This window comes from Aristolochia californica, unplaced genomic scaffold (assembly GCF_029961685.1).
Source record: "Aristolochia californica isolate CCGP_79_NKW_82.1479 unplaced genomic scaffold, dmAriCali1.0.hap1 SCAF_14, whole genome shotgun sequence".
Classification (NCBI taxonomy): domain Eukaryota; kingdom Viridiplantae; phylum Streptophyta; class Magnoliopsida; order Piperales; family Aristolochiaceae; genus Aristolochia; species Aristolochia californica.
In genome coordinates this window covers 6,858,932-6,881,919 of record NW_027181815.1, presented here as the reverse complement: position 1 = coordinate 6,881,919, position 22,988 = coordinate 6,858,932, and the positions used below count along the sequence as shown (strand labels likewise).

Below are 22,988 nucleotides of genomic sequence, written 5' to 3'. Positions count from 1 at the left end.
GGCTGGTGTGTCAAGTGAGTCTCTGAGAATTCCTGTGTGGATCTAAGCATGTATACCCAGTGAGAAAAATTATTTATTGTTGTTGTCATAGGGAGTTTCAAGCTATTGTAACAAACCAACCGTGAACTACCTAAAAATTCTATTTGCTTTATAATTGCTTCTACTAGTACCATTGATCATTGTACAATAACGTAAAGTTGACCTTGTTCTTTGAATTAACTTTAAAAAAAAAAAAAGAATTGAGGTAAAGGAGTTAAAATTAATAACATCCCTAGTTTTATTTTTCACCGAACCTTATAATATGTGTAAAATTGTTATATCTGCTAGTATTCTAGAAAAAAAATTGATCTCTTTCGACAAAAAGGTTGCAATTCCATCGCTAGGGATTTCTTGGAATTTTTTGTATTCTATTTTAAAAATATCTTTCAATAAAAATTGTGATTTCCACTGACAAAGTTTTTGCAATTTATTTTGGATTTTAACATGCTCTTAGTCGCACAATGGAACTTCTTTTTCCGAGATTCTATTGGTGGAATTTCCATGCAAACAGTTTTTTTTGGTGGATGTTTTCTATTGGCAAACATTTTTTACCGGAACAAGTTATTTTCCTTTGTAGTGAGCCAAAGGATGCAACAAAAACATGGGAAACTCTCAACTTAGTAGTGAAAGTAATGACTATTCGAATGTTTTCGTAGAATGTTTCCCTTCACGGAGAACTCAAAGAAGAAATTCATATGAAATAACCACAAGGTTTTGTTGTAAGATACTCTAAAAGGTATATCTATAAACTCAAATGATCCTCTCACCATTTAAAGTAAGTTTTAAAAATTTGGTATTACCAAATAGTCATTGCAGGAATCCAAAATAGCCTCCTTACCAGAGGTATTAGGCAAATCTGTGTTTAGAGCCCTTACTAATACAAACTTACTACTAGAATCCTAACCCGTCAAAAGCTGGCCAAATTTTGAAAGTGCAGGAAATTTTTTGACATGTCAGCTCCCTTAAAAGATTTCATGTTCCTTTCTCCATCAGGAACACCAATGAAGCTTGAATTGGCGCAAAAGTTAGTTCAGATCTCTTGCCTATTATCAGTAGGAGGAGAATCAACAAACTGGCCTCTTCTAAAGAGACCAGTTTATCTGATCGGTAGTAGATTCATAGGCTCTGGATTGTCCAATATCCATGTACTGTCTGCTAGCCTGATGAACTAACTCGGGGTCACAAGGGAATTGATTACTGATAGACCCTTGAATTTGGCTGTGACCCAGGTCATGAGGGACTTCATGTGCCAGTGAGCCACTACTAGCTACACCACTTTTGAAACCCCAAGAAGCATTGTTGCCAGCAATGTTGTTTGCAGCAGTGCCATTCTGTATTGGTTGACCCAAGTGGGGAATATTTTCCCGCACAAAGTTGTTTAAACCAGAAGGTCGACCTCTGTTTCCCCATGGCTGACTTGACAGAAGAGAGAGAGCACAACTAGAGTCTGAAACTGCTGAGAGACGTTCACCCACCGGAATTTCTTGACTGGGAAAAACTATGCCACCTGAAGAACCATGCAGATATGGGTGGGCCACATTAGTGACAACATTGTTGGACTCCTCGAAGCCTTCCTGCCAGAGATGTGGAAGGTACTTCCCCATAGGTGGCACTTGACCGATGGATACCTGTTCACCACTTCTGATTGTGGGCCATACATCTCGGCCAGGTAGCCTTGAGCTTGAGAAGTTCAAAAGACCTCCAACTCTGCCGGTGTCTTCTGTCAATGAAAAGTGTTAACAGTTTGAAAAGTATGAAACTGCATACAAGCTTAAAAAAAGAGAAATAAAAGTTCTTTTTAAAAATAACAACATTTACGTAAGTGGTTCTGACCATTGAAAGATGAAGCCAGTCTTCCATAGCGAGAAGAAAGTAGAGAACCAGGAGGTGGTTTTCTGCGACGCTCATTGTGGCCTGCAAGTCGTCTGCGACAGCTTCTTTTTCCTTGGTCGAACTCTACCAACTGATGAAATCTGTAAGAAACTCTCTGCCTTGGGATTAATCATAAAAAGTAAATAATACTCACCGAATCTGTTTAGCTTATACCTTGGACTCGGCATAATTGAAAAAAACAGACATGGTGTACAAAGTTCAATACATAAGATATCTTTGTAGGTTAATTTATACAGCAACGCTGTTTTTATATTGATTACATCAGAAAATTGGTAGATTGGAGTTGATTTGACAGTGTTCATGGATGGCCTCTCAGAAAGTCAAGCCTATGTTAGGTTTATGCAGTTCAAACCCTTCTCTTTTATGTCACATGATCCACTTTTTGTCCCCATCTAAGTCACTGCTGCTGATTTTTCAAATTCTAGTGAATATCCATTTTTTTAGTGCGCAAATTCTGTCTTCCTCTGTCTTAAGATCAAGCTTATATTTTCCTACATATCACATGTTTTGGCAAAGAGCATATGGAACACAAATTCCACATAAAAATAGTCATAGCAAGGAGGAAAGCTGCTAAAAAATCTTATCATCTGTTTGCTTTTGGAAGGCTAACACACACTGCCCTCTTTTAGCTGATTATCCTTATTCCAGAATTCTTTTTCAAATGAAAAATCTAGGAGAGTTGTTTTATAAAAAGCATTCAGTTAGTAAATTAAATGTCATCTTTTATTAGTAGTTGCTTTATTTTGAGTAAATGTGTATGATATACGCCTCTGTTCTTTCCCAGAAGCTTCCAGCAATCTAACTGTTAGCTAATTGTTTCAGTTTCAGCAAGTCAAGTAGTAATTATTGGCCTCCTAAATAAAATTGGGTTTCAGTACTGCTCCTCACAATATCTGCCATCAATATTCTCTCAATCACCGAAAGTTGCTACTCTCATGCTGCGTTGGACATATCCTTTGGGCTCTATAGAAGGAAAGAAATAGCAGAAAATTCAATTTTAAATCTACCCATACTGAAATTTTGATAGATAATATTATGGGTCATGTAACAACTTGGCTATGGACCCAAAAGGAGTTTAGCAGTTTTAGTGGTTCCAATCTCAGAGGAACTGGCAGTTGGTAGCTGGGTTGACACAACCTCCCGTCCCCCGACTATGGCTATCTTGGCTCCTCCACCAGCGAGCCATTACAAACTAAACTTTGATGGTAGCGCTTTTAGCTGTCCCAATCCTACGGGATATGGAGTTATCCACGATGCAAACGGTTGTCTCCTCTTGTTCTTTGTTGGGCCACTTAGAGTCTCCAACTCCACCACTTTAGAACTCTTTGGACTGCTCGATGGGCTTCAAATCTTCAAAAGCCGTCTCACAGGCCCCCTTTGTATCAAAGAGGATTCAAAAATTGTCATTGATAGGTATGGAAAGTCAACCCTTCCTCTTTGGTGGCATTGGGATATATATTTTGATATTTGTAATTTAATTTCTTTTATAAACTGTAATTGGAAGCACATTCCTAGATCTGCCAATTTGGTAGACATTTAGGCTAAATTGGGTATTTCACTCCAATAACTTGTTGTGGAGGAAGGCCCACTTAGTTAGGTTTGTTGCACTCTTCTCCTTATTTAATAGTTTATATATCCTTTATTTTTTAAAAAAAAAGTTGTAATTATTGGCCCAGGAAAGTTCTGCATCTAGTAAGTTACTTAGCCTAACAAGTCTACGAGTAAGATATACAACAAAAAAAAAAAAAAAATCCTCAATTTAAAGATGTTAAAAATAAGGGATTGAAGGAACACAATTAGATTGATATTCATATAAATCAAGTTTTTAAGAACCTATTGCTCAAGTCTTCATCTTTTCTTCTTAGTTTTTCCTTGTTTTTTGCATGCTTCTTTCACAAACTCAAATCTAGCTTCTAGACTGCATTAGATGCGTATTAGTAGACTAAATGTGAAGCTTAAGAGACTGTTTGAAAGACACCAAACATTAGAGAAGATTGAGGAAAATGACTTATAGCTCAAATGTTCATTTTCTTCTGTTTTTCTTGCACTTTTACAAGATTCACAACTCAACCCTAGCTCCTAGATTGCATCAGATGAGTATTAGTACCAAAGCTTGAAGCTTAAGATATTGCTTGGATGATATCAAACAGTACAGAGGAAAAGGAAAAAGTCGTCAAGCTCTCCACAAACGAGGACTCTAGCAATGACATTGCAGCACTAAGAAAATCGGTTGAAACAATAAAAAGACAATTGGATGCCATCTAAGTCACGTATCTAAGAGAATTTTCAAAAACCAAATCCATGATGTCATACCTAAGAGTGCCTAGATTGGGCCAACCAATCCATACAAAACATTGCTCCAAATAGATAGCACAAGAATTACACGTCTGACAGTGGAGGAGTTCACAGACTCCCAAAAGATGAAAAGTTCCAACATTTAAATTATAGAGAATAATTATTGATAGCTACAGATTGAAGCTTCTGAGTTATATTACCTCTCATGATGTTTTTAGTGTCAACATCACAATCCAAGGGGATAATTTAAAGGAATATGAGACACTGAGAGCAGATTAATATATTCCTGAGTGAGGAGACTGAAAGAGAAAAGAAAGATAACAATCCTATGCAAAGCACATTAACAGAAAAGCAAGAAGCAGCTTAAAATATAAACTTTTATAGTATGTTCATTAGTCGAAATGTTGGAGTAATGAAAAAATCTTTACTGAAGGATTAGAATTCTCTTACAAGTCTTTTTCTATGGGAAGAAAGTTGTCTAGCAATCAAATTCAATTAGCTTTAGGAGTTCTAGTTAGTTTATGTTTCTAAGTATTTGCACACTCCTTTCTGTACTCAAAAGTCAATTAATAAAATTTCTATAAAGGTAGGTCAACTGGTGGCTGGAAGGAGAAGCTCAACTTCTTTTCTCAGATTTTAACATGAAGAAGAGGAGGTTGTTGGAATTATGGTTTCAAATATATTATTTATAAAATAAAATTACCATGATTTTATAGGCGTGGGGCCCACTTCTAGATGCTTTGTCATTGGATGTTCAGTACAGAGAATAATGGCCAGCACATCCCCCTATAGAGGTAGATTAATTGGGTGCATTGACTTAGTGGACACATCCCTTAGGAATAAGGAGATGTATCTCTCTTGAGGGGATGTATCTCTCCTAAGAGGATGTATCCTTATGAATAATCATTAGTGCCACACCCTTTGGAAATCTATAAATTCCACCATGGTCTTACAAGTGAGGCTAATGCTATTTGCACACCTAGTCTGGCTGAACGGGAGCAACCTTGTAACTTGTAAACAAATTATCAAAGGTTATCTTGTGCATTTCAAATTTTATTTATATTCTTCAAGATGAAAGGTATGCTCTCTTTATTTCAATTCTATGATATATGTATGGCTCTCATGATAAGGAGAATTTAATATCTATGATGTTTATTTTATTATTAGACATCAAGTCTAACAATTACAAGTGATTTATGTATTTGATTGTATCATAGAGATAGATCCTATTTTTCCATATTTTTTGGCTATTTATTTGTGAATGGATATAAGCCTAGTTTAGGCTTATTGTGTTCTGGCACCGCAGGCGAGGGCCTACATGCGTGCGGGCCTTCATACAAGCGGGCCTTCATGCACGCGGGCTGCTGTACATGGGCCTGCTGGTGCAGGCCTGCCAATACACGGGCTGCTGTTTGGGCATGCCTGTTTACGCACGGGCGTGTGCGGTCTGGGTCTATAATGACCCAAGACCATGAACCAAACCAGGTTTTGCTTATATAATGAGCCAAAATGTGTTTTAAGGGTTGTTTTTTACCCAAAATTTTATTTTTAATGGAATTTCCATGTTATTTGGAATTTATTTGGCTATTTGAAGATTTATATGTAGATATTTTATAAATAGTTCATATCTAATGGGTTTAGTTTGTTGTTAATTATTTCTTTGCTATAATTTCTTGATGTATTTATAATTTGTCTTATTGCATGCCTTGTTATATATTTGTATGTGAAAATTAATTTAATTATATAATTTGCAAAATCCCCAAAGGGTAATGCATTTTGTATTAGATTAAATCAATTTTATGTGTGTTTATTTTGAGTATAATTTGTTTTATGTGTTATATTAATTTCATTATACGATTAGCAAAATCCCCAAAGGGTAATGCAAGTTGTATAATTAGATTAGTATATTGTAAATTAATTCATATGAATCCCCAAAGGGTAAGTATGAATTAATATTTTTTGTTTGTTTGTGATATTGTTTATTATGTGTGGAATGATTTGGCCAGTAACTCTCATGTATCCCTAGAGGGTAAGTGGGAGTACTAGATGGCTGAGATGATTGTATAATTATGTATGTTCTCCCAAATATTAAAATATTTTCTGGATGATAGGAACATCCAGTAGTGGACATAATTTTGCTGAGTCCCTAAAGAAAATGTACTTGATGGGACTAATTATGTGACCTGGTCACAACGGGTTGACTTAATGCTACGAGGCTATAGGTTTGATAAGATTATCAAAGTGGATACTCCTCCTCAAAGACCTTCTCGAGTAAACTACCCCAATAATCTGAAACAGTATAAGAAGGACCTTAGAAAATTTAAGGAATGGGATGATGCTAATGAAATTTCTAGGTCACATATTCTTGGGGCTCTAAGTGAGACTCTTATTCCTTTCATTAGCATCATCCCATTCCTTGAATTTTCTAAGGTCCTTCTTATACTATTTCAGATTATCGGGGTAGTTTACTCGGGAAGGTCTTTGAGGAGGAGTATCCACTTTGATAATCTTATCAAACCTATAGTCTCGTAGCATTAAGTCAACCCGTTGTGACCAGATCACATAATTAGTCCCATCAAGTACATTTTTCTTTAGGGACTCAGCAAAATTATGTCCACTACTGGATGTTCCTATCATCTAGAAAATATTTAAATATTTGGGAGAACATACGTAATTATATAATCATCTCAGCCATCTAGTACTCCCACATACTCTTTGGGGATGCATGAGAGTTACTAGCCAAATCATTCCACACATTATAAACAAACAACAATATCACAAACAAACAAAAAATATTAATTCATACTTACCCTTTGGGGATTCATATGAATTAATTTACAATATACTAATCTAATTATACAACTCGCATTACCCTTTGGGGATTTTGCTAATCGTATAATGAAATTAGTATAACACATAAAACAAATTATACTCAAAATAAACACACATAAAATTAATTTAATCTATACAAAATGCATTACCCTTTGGGGATTTTGAAAATTATATAGTTAAATTAATTTTCACATACAAATACATAAATATATATTAAGGCATGCAATAAGACAAATTATAAATACTTCAAGAAATTATAGCAAAGAAATAATTAAAAACAAATAACAAACTAAACCAATCAGATATGAACTATTTATAAAATATCAACATATAAATCTTCAAATAGGCAAATAAATTCCAAATAACATGGAAATTCCATTAAAAATAAAATTCAGGGTAAAAAAAACCCTTAAAACACATTCTGACTCATTATATAAGCAAAACCCGGTTTGGTTCATGGACCTGGGTCATTACAGACCCGGACCACACAAGCCCACACATAAACAGGTATGCCCAAACATTAGCCCATGCATTGGCAGGTTCGCACTAGCAGGCCCGTGCATAGCAGCCCGCATGCATGAAGGCCCGTGCATACGAAGGTCCGCACGCATGAAGGCCATCGCCTGCGGCGCCAGAACACAATAAGCCTAAACTAGGCTTATATCCATTCACAAATAAATAGCCAAAAATCCAAAAAAATATGGAAAAATATAGAAAAATAGAATTTATCTCTATGATACAAGCAGAGACATAAATCACTTGTAATTGTTAGACTTGATGTCTAATAATAATAAAATAAACATCATAGAAATTGATATTAAATCCTCCATAATTCTCCTTATCATGAGAGCCATACATATATCATAGAATTGAAATAAGAAGAATAAAGTGAGTGCACCTTTCATCTTGAAGAACAAAAATAAAATTTGAAGTGCACAAGATAACCTTTGATAATTTGTTTACAAGTGATAAGCTTGCTCCCGTTCAGCCAAACTGGGTGTGCAAATAGCATTAGCCTCACTTGTAAGACCATGGAAGAATTTATAGATTTCCAAAGGGTGTGGGGTGTGGCACTAATGACTATTCTTAAGGATACATCCTCTAAGGAAAGATACATCCCCTCAAGAGAGATACATCTCCTTATTCCCAAGGGATGTGTCCACTAAATCAATGCACCCAATTAATCTACCTCTACAGGGGGATGTGCTGGCCATTATTTCCAGTACTGAACATCCAATGACAAAGCATCTAGAAATGGGCCCCACACCTATAAAATAATGGTAATTTTATTTCAAAAATAATATAATTGAAACCATAATTCCAACAGAGGTGAAGCTGAAGTTTCTGGTTTCTAGTATTTCTCGGTCATTTCTAGTTTTAATACTCTTTCAATTCAAAACCAGTTCTATTGTTTGTTTTTCTTATTCATGTCTTACCGCAACTGGCTAAGGCAGACTTTTCCAACACTTATTTTGTTGGTTACCTGAGGTTGGAAAGGATTTTGGGCCAGATAGTTAGTGTTGATACAATGAAGAATTTGTGAAGTAGGAAAAAGTCCGACATAGTGAAATCTTAAGAGAAGTGAATGAGTTATAAGGTTGAGTAATAGGTATCCTAAGTGGCTAGTCATTTTGGGAAGGACCCAAATAGTGATATCAAAGTAGGTTGAGTGTGTGATCCCCAAGTTACTTGTGTATTATGGGCTCCATTAGGGGTGGCATCGAGCCGAGCCTAGCCCGAACCTGCCCATGTTTGAGCCGAGCTTGATTTAAATATTTCGAACTGAGCCGAACCTAGGCTCGAACCTAAATTTGTTATCGAACTCGAGCCTAATAATTTTAACCGAGTTCAAGCCGAGCTCAAGCTTCAACATTCATTTAAAACTTTTCAAAAAATACAAGTCTCGAGTTCATGCTCCAACATACATTTAAAACTTTTCAAAAAATACATGTCAAATAAATTGTATATAAAATTATGCATACATTTTACATAAAATTGGGAATGACATCTACTTAAAATTGGGCATAAGGGTGGCATCGAATCCAGCTGAGTCCGAACCTTGTTCAAGTCGAGCTTGATTTAAATATTTTGAACTCGAGCTCGACCAACCCTAGCCTCAAACCTAAAATTATAATCGAACTCGAGCCTAATAATTTTAACCGAGTTCGAGCTCGAGCTCTAGCTGAGTTTGAGCTTAACTTACATTTAATACACTATATAAAATATATGTCAAATAAACTATACATAAAATTATGCATATATTTTTAAAAAAATAATGATAGGGGAGGTTCAAGATTGAATTTCAATAATAGATTAGAAAACACCAATATTAATTTTTTTTACTCCAAATGTTGTCTAACTTATTTTGTAATTTTTGAATCTGGCCATAAATTGACTATGGCCTCCTTAGCGCCCCTAGTTGAAATTTTATATTCTAGGAAAAACTAGAAATGTTTTTCCTATAATACATATTTCCAAAAAAAACTTTCAATAAAATCTTATTACTATTAGTGACTTATTAGAAAATTACAAGAAATATTTTAAAATTTTCTTAGGAAAGCTAAATGGACCTCTTATTGCCTCTTTTAGGAAAATAAATAAAAATTAATAATCAATCTAATATATTACTATACTTATTGATAAATTTTTAATCAAATAAAATGTCAAACACAAAATTGCTATGAAAATTGCCTTATGCTAAAAGTATTACAGCATCAATTGTCAAATACTTATTCAAAAAATTTCAATACGGTTTTTTAGCCCATCTTGGAAGGAAAATCTTACTTAGAAAATTATATGATTTTTTAATAAGAATTTTCAATTAGAAAAATGTTTACAAAAAACATGAGACACTAATAGTCCCTTTTCAATTTCTTCAAGAGCCAAGAGGAAGGAGAGTTTAAGGAAAAAAAATCACTTTATGATCTCACACAAGCGAAAGTCGCACGTGCGAAATCATCTTCGCAGGGGGGAAGAAATTATGTCTTCCCCTGCTCGTTCTGGTTTTCAGCTGAGACGAGGAACAACGCCGAGGGAAAAGCTTCTAGCGACACCGGCGATTGTCGGGGATAATAGCTGCAAGGGGGAAGAAATCGAGCGGCGGCCGGCGAGGCAGCCGTCGACGGCGACAGAGGTGGCCACAGCAGCGGCCAGAGGGGCTCGGCGGTGACGAGGGGAGGAAGAATTTTTCCCCTCTTGCTCTTGCGCCCGCTCCGGTCCCACTCCCCAGTCCTGAATCCCGCGCCACTCGTTAAATTAACGAGCTGACTCGCCAACTTTCAAGTTGAACCTAGATTCAGTTGAGCTCGGCTTGTTAATTCAAATAAGTCGATCCTAGATCTCGAACTCGGCTCGAGATTCGGGTATACCGAATCGAACCGAGCCGAAATCAAGCCGAGCTTGAGCTATTCGCGAGCCGGCTCGGTTCAAAGCCACCCCTAGGCTCCATGAGATGAGAGCCAAGTTGTATGTGTGTTGTGGACATGTCGCAAGTTTGTTCATGTACGCTTGGACATGAGAGGTGGGAAAAAGTCATATACTAAAAAGTCTTAAGAGAAGTGAATAAGTTAAAAAATTGAGCAATAGGCCTCCTGAAGTGGCTAGTCATTTTGGGATGGAACCAGGTTCAACCCGTGTGCTGGTTAGGTCTAGTGAAAAAGCAGTGTATAAAGCCATGACACATACAGTTAGTAAACTTATGTGGATAAAATCAATTCTAGTGCAAATGAGACTCCCAAGTCAATGAGCTTATAGTCATTCAATGTGATAACTAGGCGGCTATATTAATTGTAAAGAACCCGGTGTTTCATGAGAGGAAAAAGCATATCAAAGTTCTTTGTCATTCTATTCGAGACGTTGTCATCCAAGAAAAGATAGTTGCCCCTTAAGTAAGATCTTTTGAACAACTAAAAGATATTTTTACCAAACTACTTGGGAAATGTGAGCATATGATACTCTGCAACAAATTGGGAATGTTAGATATTTATGCTCCAATTTGAGAGGGAATAATAGAAAATGTGTTTCAAGGGCATTTTGGTCTTTTTAACTATGTAATATCTACTTCTAATAGATAGCACATTAGGAAGTTAGTCTTCGAGTCTATAGTATTATCTATTATACAACTTCAAAATTAACTGTATATAAATTCATGTAATGAGGGGCATTATTGACCTTTAAGTAGGTTAGGAGTTGAGTTCCTCCACTAATGAGAGCAGTTTCTCCCGCTGCCTTTCATTCTTTTCTCTCTTTCTCTTCTCTTCTTATTACTTCGATTTCATGTTTTTCTATACAATTTATATTGCTGGACCTACAATTCCAAAGTTATTGTTCTATGGAATTCAATTTCCTGAAATCTGGTTCTCCATAAACTGATTTCTTATAAACCATTAGAGAACATACATCAACTTCACAAAATTCATTACATGAAACTACGTTCAAACAAACTATTTACAAAGAAACTATTTTCAGAGAAATCAATTTCGAGGAAATTGGTTTTTAGAAAAACACTTTCCTACACTAGCTTTCTAGGAACTTTCTTTTTCTTTAAATTTTTTCCTGTTGAAAAGAAATCCTGAACATCCAAGAATGTTCCATAACATGTCTCAAAAATCTTGGAGAAAAAAGGAAATTTCCCCAAAATTCTTGGGAGTTCAATCCTCAAATTCAAGAAAAATCCTCAATTTTTTCAGAAAAAAAACATAGAAAATTTTAAAAACTTTATAAAAATTTCTCAAAAATGCCAAAATTTATAAAATCCCCAATAAATTTAAAAAGAAAAAGAAAATTTGAAAAACCGGAAAACCCAGAAAGATTACATTCCCTTATTAGAGGCTCCTCTACTGCCTCCTCTCCCTTTGTTTCACCAAGGCTGGTCTATCCTTCACTGGAGTCAATTTGTTAAGTCCCAAAAACTGCTATCATTTTCCAGCCCAAAAAAAAAAGGAAGTGAAGGAGGGCTCAATTGATTTTCCTGAGATCAAATTTGTGTTTTCTTTTGGAACTAATTGATTTGTTGTTTTTAAATTCAGACCCACTTTATTTTTTTTTTTTCTGAACCTTTTATTACATTGTTTGGTTCTGGGAAAAACAATATCCTTTTGTTGTGATATTTAAATTATATGTTATGTTTTATGTTCCTTGGATAAGTCTCTTTCTGGTGGAATCTACGGGGTAATTCTTTCATGCTTTAAAGGCCATGTGTGGGATAAAACTGCTTTCACATTATCTGATCTAAATTTCTTGACTTAGTGATTATTATCACTAATTTTTGCATGAAATAAACTGTCATGTCTTTGTTGATTTTGAATTTCACTTTGCATCACCCTTTCTTTTACCCCTACGCTTCTGATTTTGTACATAAGAGTACCTCTCTTCACTTTATAAATTGTCTTATAGCCTATCAATTTGCCAAAGAGTTCAATCCAATTGGACTTCTTGAGATGGTGTTACTATTTAAAGGTGAGAAGAAAAAAAAAGTTTAAAGTTGAACAGCAATTTGAGGCTTTCTATTATGGTACACATATTTATTGGTTTAAGGTGGAGTTCATGTTTTGAAATCTCCAGCTTGAAGGGGAGTTACAAAATAAAGGCATTGGTGTTGATGAAGATTGGAACAAAAATATATTCGACAGATGCAAAAGTTCAGGGAACATATAAAGCCAAGAAGCTTTATAATTTTTTTGTGAAACAAGTTGCAGCACAAAGTTGGATCTACACAGAATGGTTCATTAGCTTCAACTTAAGGAGTATTTACCAAGATTTTGGCATCAGCTTCAATGTCATTGTTGGCAAGCTAACCTATATATGCCAACTTCAGGTGTAGTTATTAGAGAATCCATATCGAAGGATTAGAATTCTAATCTAAGTCTTTTCCTATTGGAAGAGAGTTGCATAGCAGTCAAAGTCAATTAGCTTTAGGAGTCCTAATTAGTTTATGTTTATCTTCAGACTCCTTGTACTAAAAAAAATCTATTAATAAAAAAGCTACAAAGGCAGGCCACTGGTGCCTGGATGGATGAGTTCAGTAAGCTCTTCTCTTCTCTCAACTTCTCCATCTTTCATTCTGATTTTCAAATTCTCAGAATTTTAACAGGAAATCAGTATGTATTCTAGGTTTAGAGTTCTTAAAGTCAGTCAAAAGTCTTAATATCTCAGGTGGTTTGTAAGCCCTAATTCTTCGTTTTGGTATCAATTTTTTTTTTTAGAAACTCTAAAATCAGTAAATCTATGATTAGCAACTCAAAAGTTGCTTTCCTCATTAGCTTCTAAAGTTTTTTAATTATATAATTATATCAGTCTCTGTTTGAAAATTTATTGAAGGACAACATCGTTATTTTGCACTTACTACAAAGTCCAGCAGCTACACTATCTTGTTCTGTGTGTTTAATTTATCTTTAGTTCCATTTTTATGTAATTAGGACAAGTATGTAGGGAGATATAAGGGCTTAATTGATTTTAAGTGACTATGGGCATTTCTATAATTTAGTTTTCAGAACCTTATCAAAGCATTGGGGTCAAAGTCTTTTCAGAACTCTGATTTCTCCTCTTTTCTCTGCTTCTCCTTCCCCAAAACCCTAAAATTCACTCTTTTACATAGTATCAAAGCAGTGGGTCTTGGTTGAAGCCTTCCAGTCCTCTCCACATCTCTCAATCAAAGCATGTGACTTCAATAAAGGGGATTTTCCAGAATCTACCTCCACAGGATAGTAAAAATCTAAAACTTTTGCCTTCCTATCCTACCATAACCCCAAGGTTGATGGCTCTAATTGTCTATTGAGCAGTTTTGAACTAATTAGTGCCCTATGATGATCATCACTGAGTGATAAAAAATCACTTTTTGGGACAGTGCAAACCCAGCACTGGGTCCTCTGCTTGCATCATCTAATCTTTTTTTATTTTTGCACAAATTGTGTAAACTTAAGTGTTTAAACCTGGAATTATATCCTAAAGGAGAGTTCTTTCCTTGAAATTCCAACCTTTTCTTACTGAGCAGCCTATTACTAGGTTGAACTACCTATATCATCACTGGATCAAGTGACGTCAGCCCTAAAAATTGTGGATTTTTTAGGGAATTACCTACAGCAGCAAAGAATTGCATATTAGGGTAGATTGGTTCTTCCAATTTATAAAAACTTAATTTTTCCTACAAAGTGGGGCCCACAGCACCTACGGATAGTCTCTGTGTGTTGTTTTAGGGCTGTTTAAAAACTATAATGGCTGATTCAGGTGAGGTTTTTACTCCTTCAAGGGGGTCTGTAAGCTCAGAAGGAAGAGATACTATTATGATAACTACCAAGAGACTAAATGGTCAAAATTACCCGAGCTGGTCACGATCAGTCACTCTATGTTTGAAAGGTAAGAAAATGACAAAATTCATTAGGGATGATCCTCCTGTCCCATTGAATAAAGACTAGGAAGCCGAGGATAGTCAGGTTATGACCTAGATACTTAACAACTTGGAACTTTATTAAAGTAATCTGGTTATGAACTATGGCACAGCTAAGGAAATGTGGAATTCCTTAGAAAATGTTTATGCACAAGAAAGTAATTTGTCAGGTGTTTTGGAGCTGTAAGCCAAGATGTTTAGCCTCAAGAGAGGTCAAAGGTCTATCATTGCATACTACAGTGAATTGGTTAGTATACTGTAGGAGATTAGTGTTTTCCATCTCGTTACTACAAATGAAAGGGAAATAAGAAAACAGAACGGACAGGTGCACATTGCTAATTTTTTTATGGATTAGGCTCAGTATTTGACTCTATTAGAGCCCAATTATTGGACTATGAGAATGTTCAAAAATTATACACAACCTATAGCCGAGTACTGCGTGCAGAGAAGGTTATTGCACCACCAGGGAATACAAATATGACCAGCACTCTAGCATCGGCCTAAACTCTCTGGGCTCCTTAGAACCATCTAAGGACAGAGTTGGAAGCACTAGAGGAAAGGGCAAAGATAATCAAGGAAGAGGAAAAGGCAGAGGTGGCTCTAAGCTGAACAAAAAATGTATTCATTGTGGCTATACGAATCACTTCTCTGACAAGTGTTAGGAGAAGTTTGGTAAACCTGCATGGGCCAACTCTCTTGTTCATGAGAGTATTGAATCGCCTACTGAGCCTTCTGTGCAAGTTGTAATAGGCGCCTCTGATGAAATACAGCAATTGATTCAGCACATGGCACAATTGAATATTGCCTCCTCTTCAACATCTGTGACTCAATCTTCCACTCCTACAACCACATTGGCCAATTTAGGTACATCTTCCCTTCATGTGCGTCCATCCTCCACTTGGGTCATTGACTCGAGAGAGTCTACTCACATGTCATGTATGTCCACCTTATTTTCTAATTTGAAAGAGTCAACTTCCATTAAACAAATCACCTTGGTTGATGGATCTACTTCTCTAGTACGAGGAATGGGTACATGAATTCCATCTACTTTAATATCACCACAGCTTGTCATATTTGTCCCTAAATTTCCTCTCAACTTGTTGTCAGTAAGTCAACTCACTAAATCTATGAATTGCTCCCTATCTTTTTAACCTTCACATTGTGTTTTTCAGGATCTTACGACAAAGAGGATGATAGGTTTCGCGCATGAGAGAGGTGGACTATGTTATGAGGAGAGAGATTCACAAAATACTCCACAAGCATTGCATTTTACGGTTTCCCCTCTGTAGTGGAATCTATGGTTAGGTCACCCCTCTCCTTCAAAGATTCAACTATTTCCTGCATTTCCTTCAAGTTTATCCTTCCAATGTGACCCGCCAGTTGGGCAAGACAAGTCAATCTCAAAGCAATCGCTCATTTGGTATTATTCATTCCAATGTTTAGGGGCCTTGTCTAGTACCAACTATTTTTGGCTATATGTATTTTTTGTCCATTACTGATGATTTTGGTCAATGAGAAATCCGAAGTATGTGATGTGTTCAAACTTTTTTATACTGAGATAAAAAATCAATTGATACTCTTCTATTCATGTACTTCGCACTGACAATGGCCTTGAATTTATGAATCCAAAGTTTTGACTTATTCTGTAAAGATCATGGTATTATACATCAATCTTAATGTGTTTTTACACTACAACAAAATGGCATTGTTGAATATAAGAACCGTCATCTATTAGAAGGGCTTGTACTATACTTCTCCATATGCATATATTGAATGCCTTCCTCAATTGTAGATGGAAAATTTTCTATCTAGGTATTTTTAACATCAATCACTTTATTTTCGGTATCTACTCGGATTTTTGGATGTGTCGGTTTTGCACATGTCTTTGGTTCCTCTAGAGACAAGTTATCACCTTGGGTTGTCAAATGTATCTTTTTGGGCTACTCACGCACACAAAAAGGATATACGTACTATTGTCCTTCAACTAATAAAACATTTGTTTCTGCTTACGTGACATTTTCTAAGATACTCATTTCTTTTCTTCATTCCCAATAGATGTGTCTCCATTCGTTTTTATTCTTAAGGTTGTTGCCCCAACACCCGTGGATGATATTCTCAATCCACTTCCTGATGCTATTGTAGAGAAACCGTGACAAGTATATCACCAATGAAAAGTTACTCATGATGAAACTGTTCCCTCTCTCCCATTAGACCAAAAACCCTCCGTGTCTACCGATCCTGAGGTAAGTGATCTATACCTGCTCATTCCTCTCAGAAAGGTGTTAGAAAAAGGCTATCATTATCCCTTGTCTCATTTTGTGTCATTTGATTCACTTTTTGACTGATACAAAAAGTTTTCTTTGTCATTGTCCTCTCGTATTGTTCCTTCACCAGTGTAGGCTGCTCCTTCCTCCTCTCAATGGAAGAACGGTATAGATGTTGAAATGGAGACACTACTGAATAGAGGCACCTTGCAGCTGTGTGATCCATTCGTTGGTGCTATAGTTAATGGTTGTAGATGGGTATACATTGTAATGTATAAGCTAGACGATTTTGTTGAACGATACAAGGTTTGACTGTTTGCCAAAGGCTACACCAAGACATGGAATTGACGACTTTGAAACCTTTTCTCCTATTGCACAGTTGTCTTCGGTTTAGATCTTGATGTCTGTCATTGTGGCCACTGTATCAACTTGATATTAAAAATGTCTTTCTGCATATCAACCTTGATGAGGAAGTCTATATGGAGCAATCTCCTAGGTATGTTACTTAGGGAGAGAAATACAAAGTATACCAACTAAAGAAAACCATATACAGTCTCAAACAAAGTCCTCAGGCATAGTTTGAGAAGTTTAGTCAAGTAGTCATGTCGATAGGGTTTGTTAGGAGCCATTATGACCATTCACTCTTTGTTATGAAAAGATCGTCTCGTATCGGAGTAATACTAGTATATGTAGATGACATCATTTTATTTGGTAATGATATACAAGGCTTTAAAAAGGTAAAAGCCCATTTAGCACAACATTTCAAACTAAAAACTTGGGAGCTTTCTAGTATTGAAATAGCTAAAAGCAAGGCATGTCTAATAATGACTCAGAGGAAATATGTTACAAACATGTTACATGAGTATGGATTGTTGGCTGCTAAGATGGTTGAGACCCCTATGGAGGTTGGACATAACCTTCATGATGAACAGAGTGATGAACTCCGCGATAAGAGAACGTGTCTTTGGTTGGTTGGAAAACTATATGCTACTGTCACTCGTCCTAACATATTCTTTGTTGTGAGTGTTGTTAGTCAATTCATGGAGTTCCCTCACATGATTCATCAGGAAACTACCCTCCTGATCTTAAGATATCTGGAAGTGACACCTAGAAAGAGACTATATTTAAACCTCACAATCACATAAAGATAGAGGTCTTCCCATATGTTGATTATGTTGGATCTAAACTGAACCAGAAATCTACCACTAGCTACTGCGTCTTTTTAAGAGGTAATTTGATTAGTTGGAAGAGTAAGGAACAAAATATTGTTGTTTGTTCCAGTGCTGAAGTTGAATATCAAGTCATGGTTCATACAATTAGTGCATTAATGTGGGTGAGATCTATGGTCAGAGAGTTGAAACTACAACAGGAGGGGCTGATGACTATGTACTGTGATAATCAAAGTGCCATATTTTTTGCAGGAAACCCAATGTTTCATGAATGGACGAAACACATTGAAGTAGATTGTAACTTCATTCGAGATACTGTGATGAAAAATGATGTCCTCGGACGTCTAATGATAAGATTGGAGACATGTTCAGTAAAGCATTGGGCAAACATGAATTTGATGTGTTCTACAACAAATTGGGCTTTATGGATATATATGCTCCAACTTGAGGGAGAATGTTAGAAAATCTACTAAAGGGCAATATTGTCATCTTGCACTTAATACAAAGTCCAATGGCTACACTATCTCGTTTTGTGTGTTTAATTTTATCTCTAGTTCAATTTTCATGTAATTTGGACTAGTATGTAGGGAGGTGTAAGGGTTTAATTATTTTAAGTGACTAAGGGCATCTGTAATTTGATTTTCATAACCTTATACAAGCACCGGGGATCGAGCTCGACCCCCACAGTCTTTTCAAAACTCTGATTTTCTCCTCTTTTCTCTCCCCCTCCTTCTCCTTCTCTAGAACACTAAAGTTCACACTCTTTTACAGTCTCAATAGGTCCAATTCAGTTGTAAATAAATATTTCAGTCCAAGGAAGTGCTATAATTGGCAGTTTAGCAAGTTAATGACTGAATTTTAATGGGAAATTCCATATACCAGGTCATAAATATGAGTTTGAAGGGAGTTGCTTCACCTTTAGTTCCAATTCATATCTGATCAAATATGAGCGCACCAAGAGCTCAAACTAACCCAATGAGTTTTACTCGCCCCCTCAGGAGGCCATTCAGGGTGCATTCTCACCTATAACAAGATTGCCAGCGTGGTACATTGGACCGGTCTTAAAAGAGACGTGCAAAGATTTGTGGAATCTTGTGAAGTTTTGCCAAAGAAACAAATATAATGCCCTCACACTAGTAGGGTTGTTCCAGCCACTTCATGTCCCTCTCCAAGTTTAGTTAGACATATCACTCGATTTCTTAGGTGGACTCCCCAAGTTTCGTGGCTTTGACAAAATGTTGTTTGTCGTGGACAAATTGACTAAGTCGAACCATTTCCTACTCCTCAGCCATCCATTCACTACTAAGCAAGTTGCTTACTTATTGGTCAAGGAACCCATACGGTTACATGGATTTCCTCAATCAATTGTGTTCGACCGGAACCAAATGTTTATTAGCTATTTCTGGAAAGAACTATTCAAGCACTTGAGCACTAAATCATGAATGAGCTCCGCCTATCATCCTCAGCTGTTTCGTGGGAGAACAACCTAAGACCTGGCCCACATGGACTCCATGGGCTGAGTTTTAGTACAATACCACTTGTTACCGAGCAACTGGGATGACTTCGTTTAAGGCTCTATATCGAAGGGACTATAAGTTTATTTTCTTATTTGTCATAAAAATTCTAAATCCGAGTTTTCTAGAGGGAGATATCAATATTGGAAGACTCAATGGTCATGCTAGCCAAAGACGAAAGAGTACTCGGTTCAGTCAGATTACAGAGTCCAAAATCTATCAAATTCTTCTCCCAAAAGAAGTATATTTTATAAAGAAATATTATACGTGAATGAAGGTATCGAAATCTAGTTTCAGAAGGAGAAAATTTCATATCGATCTGATCTATACGTAAGGAGATATTCGCATTGGACTCGGCAACAGTCAAGCTACATAATGAATAAATTAAAGAGGTCATAATAGATTCAATAACAAATATTTTTATGTCAAATTAGGTATCAAATTAAAGCTCTTTTAAGTCTAGTTTCTTAAGAAACAAACGATTTGTGATTTTGATCTATATTGTGGGAGATTAATATCAGAAATACTAAAAATCAATTATACCGAAAATCTCTCATTTTCCTATAATATATCTATGCTTTGGCATGAATTGAGTTTCCTTTTCTCCTAGAACCCTAGTTTTTTACCCAAATTTCTCTTCTAATCAGAAAATTTTGGTCAAAATTAATCACTCCATGATGTATTCGTTCAAGGTATGCAAAAATTTCCTACTTCGATGCTGTTTTCAAGTTTTGCGTTTTTTTTTTTTACTTGGTTGTCTAGCTTACGCATCATCAACACTGAAAATTGTGGTCACCTCCAAAAAAAAGTTATACTTGGTCTAATTTATTAAGTTCTACCCTTATAGTCTCCCTTAGTTTTAAAAAAAAAAATATTCTAGATTCGTTTGGAAGTATGAATGTTACATAGTCACCTCCTTCTGATTAAAATTGTTTTTCCCTAGTATTTCTTCAACGTATCTTTTTGTGTTTTCATCACTTCAAAGTAATGCCTAGACCCACTACCTAAAAAGTATAAGAGTATGCTCAACTTCCAACTTGAGTCAAATATTTTATTCTTCACCCAAGAGGTAATTTGTGTTTGAGCTATCTTTAAAAAGTGAGTAGTATCTTTGTTAAGCCCTAAAATTGGGTCATTTTTCTGCCTTTAAAATTGAATAGAATGTGTTTCAAACTATAACCGTTTTGACTGGTGTATGAAGTTTTGTCGTACGACGTGGAGTGATTTTCTTATCCCACATTGTGTTTTGTCTAAGTTGGGTCGCTATGTCCTTTTAATCCTCAACTTGAGGAGAGGTAGAAGAAGAAGTACAAGAAAGTGGTATTGTGTTCTACATGTTGTGGTAATTTTATGTGAAGAAAATATTTAAGTAAGGGGGAGAACAAATGATGAAGATTTAACGTATATGAAATTTTTTTAACCAAAAAAGATTGAAGACAAATAATCTTTTTCATTGCAAGTTGAAGTTATAAACTCCAACTTGAGGGGGAGTGTTGAAGAGCAGATATGGAAGAGTCTTACATGACTCTCACAGTAAGAAATCTCACATAACTAGAATTAATATGGTGGCAGGAGGTCTAATAGAAGAGTCTCAAGTGTTTTAATTATGTTAGTCTTCTATTTATGTTCAATTGTTTAATTATTTTAGAACTTATCTTTTAGTGTTTAACTTTGGGTGTAACTGGAACAATGGTAGTTTAATTGTAATTAGATTCTATTTGTTTCCTTTATTATAAACATAAACTCATTGTACTCAAATTATAACAAGTCAGTAGAGTAATTTTCTTTTCCAGAAATTCAACATGTATTAGCCACAGCTAAATCCCCAACAACAACTAACGACTAAAGTTCACATATCAACCTAAAAGATGCGAGCGTCTTCTTGCATAAAAAACAAATAAATAATACAAAAAAATGTAGCACAGCTAAATCTTAATGAAGCAAAAAATTAAAAAACTAAACGAACAACACAGCCAAAGTCTACAAAAAGAGAAAAAGAAAAAAAAAAAAAAAAGTAACACAGCTGTTAAGAAACCGAGCACTTTCAAACCGACAGAAAATTAAGAAATAAAATAAAATAAAAAATAATGGAAATATTAAAATAGTCAACGAAAAAATCTAAAACATTGATGAAGATATTGCTATGATTAACGAAAAACCCAGCGACAACATCCAAAAAACAACTACTGAACTCGTAATTGAAAAGAGAAGGAAGAAGTTTCAGAAGTCAGTCAAGCAGAAGGGCTTCCAAAAAAAAAAAAAGGTAGCAACATCGACGCCATCCGTCAGCTGATGTCTCAAAAACAAGAACAGAGACCACTAAAAACCACCCCAGAAACCTACCCAAAATAGAAAGGGAACCCTAATGACCAGAATTACGGAAGCAAGCTCAAATAAAAAAAGAGACCAGAACAGCACCAATTTAGCAGTGAAACCTAAATGGTTCTCCAGAACTGCAGCTCACAGAAGAAATAAATAGAAGGTTACCAAACGATTAGGCAGACATCTAATTTCAACCACAACAGGATTAAAAAATAAAAAATAATAATAATACCAAAAATGACAAAAGAATAACACCTCATGAGATCAACCTTCCAGAATAGAAGGCCGAAAAAACCCAAGACAACGACGTTAGTAGCAACTGTCAGTACCCCAACCAAACCCCTTATAAAAGAAATCTAAAACAACTATGCAAGCCCAATTTATGAGACTATTTTGAAAGAGAGCAGACTAACCGGCTGCACTGCTGGCAAAATCTCTGCTCCAGTCCAGCTACAATCACCTTGGGCGACTTTGAGTGCATACCACAAACCTTGTGCCTGCAATAATAAGCTTTTGCACCAGTTAAATCCACCTTACAGCCTTCAACTTGGCACCTCGGAATGTGGTTTCCTTGCACCAGCCCTCTTCCTCTCTTTGACGGCGCCGCCGCCGCGGGCTCCGCTGGAGGGTGACCTGAAGTAGAAGAGCTATCAACACTGCCGACATCTTCAAAATATATTTTTTTGCCAAATTTCAATCCATTCAGAGAATCACTGGACCCAGAATTAGACCCCAAAGCGGACGAGCCCATCTCCATTTCAGCTTCCTATCAGATATTCCATGCATGGGTTTTTCTGATGGGGTATAAGGAGAGAACTAGGAATGCCAGTTTAAAAATCCCTGGTAGAAAAATGAGGAATGGGCCTTGCTCTGTTATAGCTCTGTGGTTTTTTTGCCGCAGCTGGTGGTGTTGCAGAAAGCCGACAACTGCCACTCGGGCCATGCCAGCTTGAAGGTTATAGTACTCTGAGAAGCTGTCAAGAGAGAGAGAACGGGCAGTGGTACTTTCTCACTTCTCAGTAGTCTTGAGTAGCTTTTCCTCTCACACAACCTCACCCCATCCCAGAAAAGCAATGATTTTTAACATTAGGGACCTTTTTAATCTTCTTGCTTTTAAGCTCTTTTGAACTTTTGCTTAAGCAGATACTTTTCGCCGTGCGCAGCAGTTGGGATTGGAGAATGGGAAAAAATAATTTGTTTGACCTCTAGTTCCTTCGGCTTTAAGTAAATGACAGACTTGAACATTTACCTCTTCCTCGAACTTCTATAACTGGCA

At 36.1% G+C, this 22,988-nt stretch overlaps 1 protein-coding gene across 2 annotated transcripts; it reads right to left on the bottom strand.

Moving 5' to 3' along the window:
- Window positions 1–809: 809 nt before the first annotated feature.
- LOC137949971 (squamosa promoter-binding-like protein 17) lies at window positions 810–22,627 on the bottom strand. Of its 2 annotated transcripts, none has more exons than XM_068796263.1 (3): window positions 22,126–22,627; window positions 1,873–2,012; window positions 810–1,759 (listed from the first exon to the last, which is right to left on the bottom strand). In XM_068796263.1, exons 1-3 carry the CDS (start codon window positions 22,467–22,469, stop codon window positions 1,122–1,124), a joined length of 1,122 nt encoding a protein of 373 aa, XP_068652364.1. In that variant the 5' UTR covers window positions 22,470–22,627; the 3' UTR covers window positions 810–1,121. The 2 variants fall into 2 exon arrangements, with proteins under 2 accessions (XP_068652364.1, XP_068652366.1); XM_068796265.1 differs by having other exon boundaries at window positions 810–1,756.
- Between the last annotated feature and the right edge of the window lie 361 nt (window positions 22,628–22,988).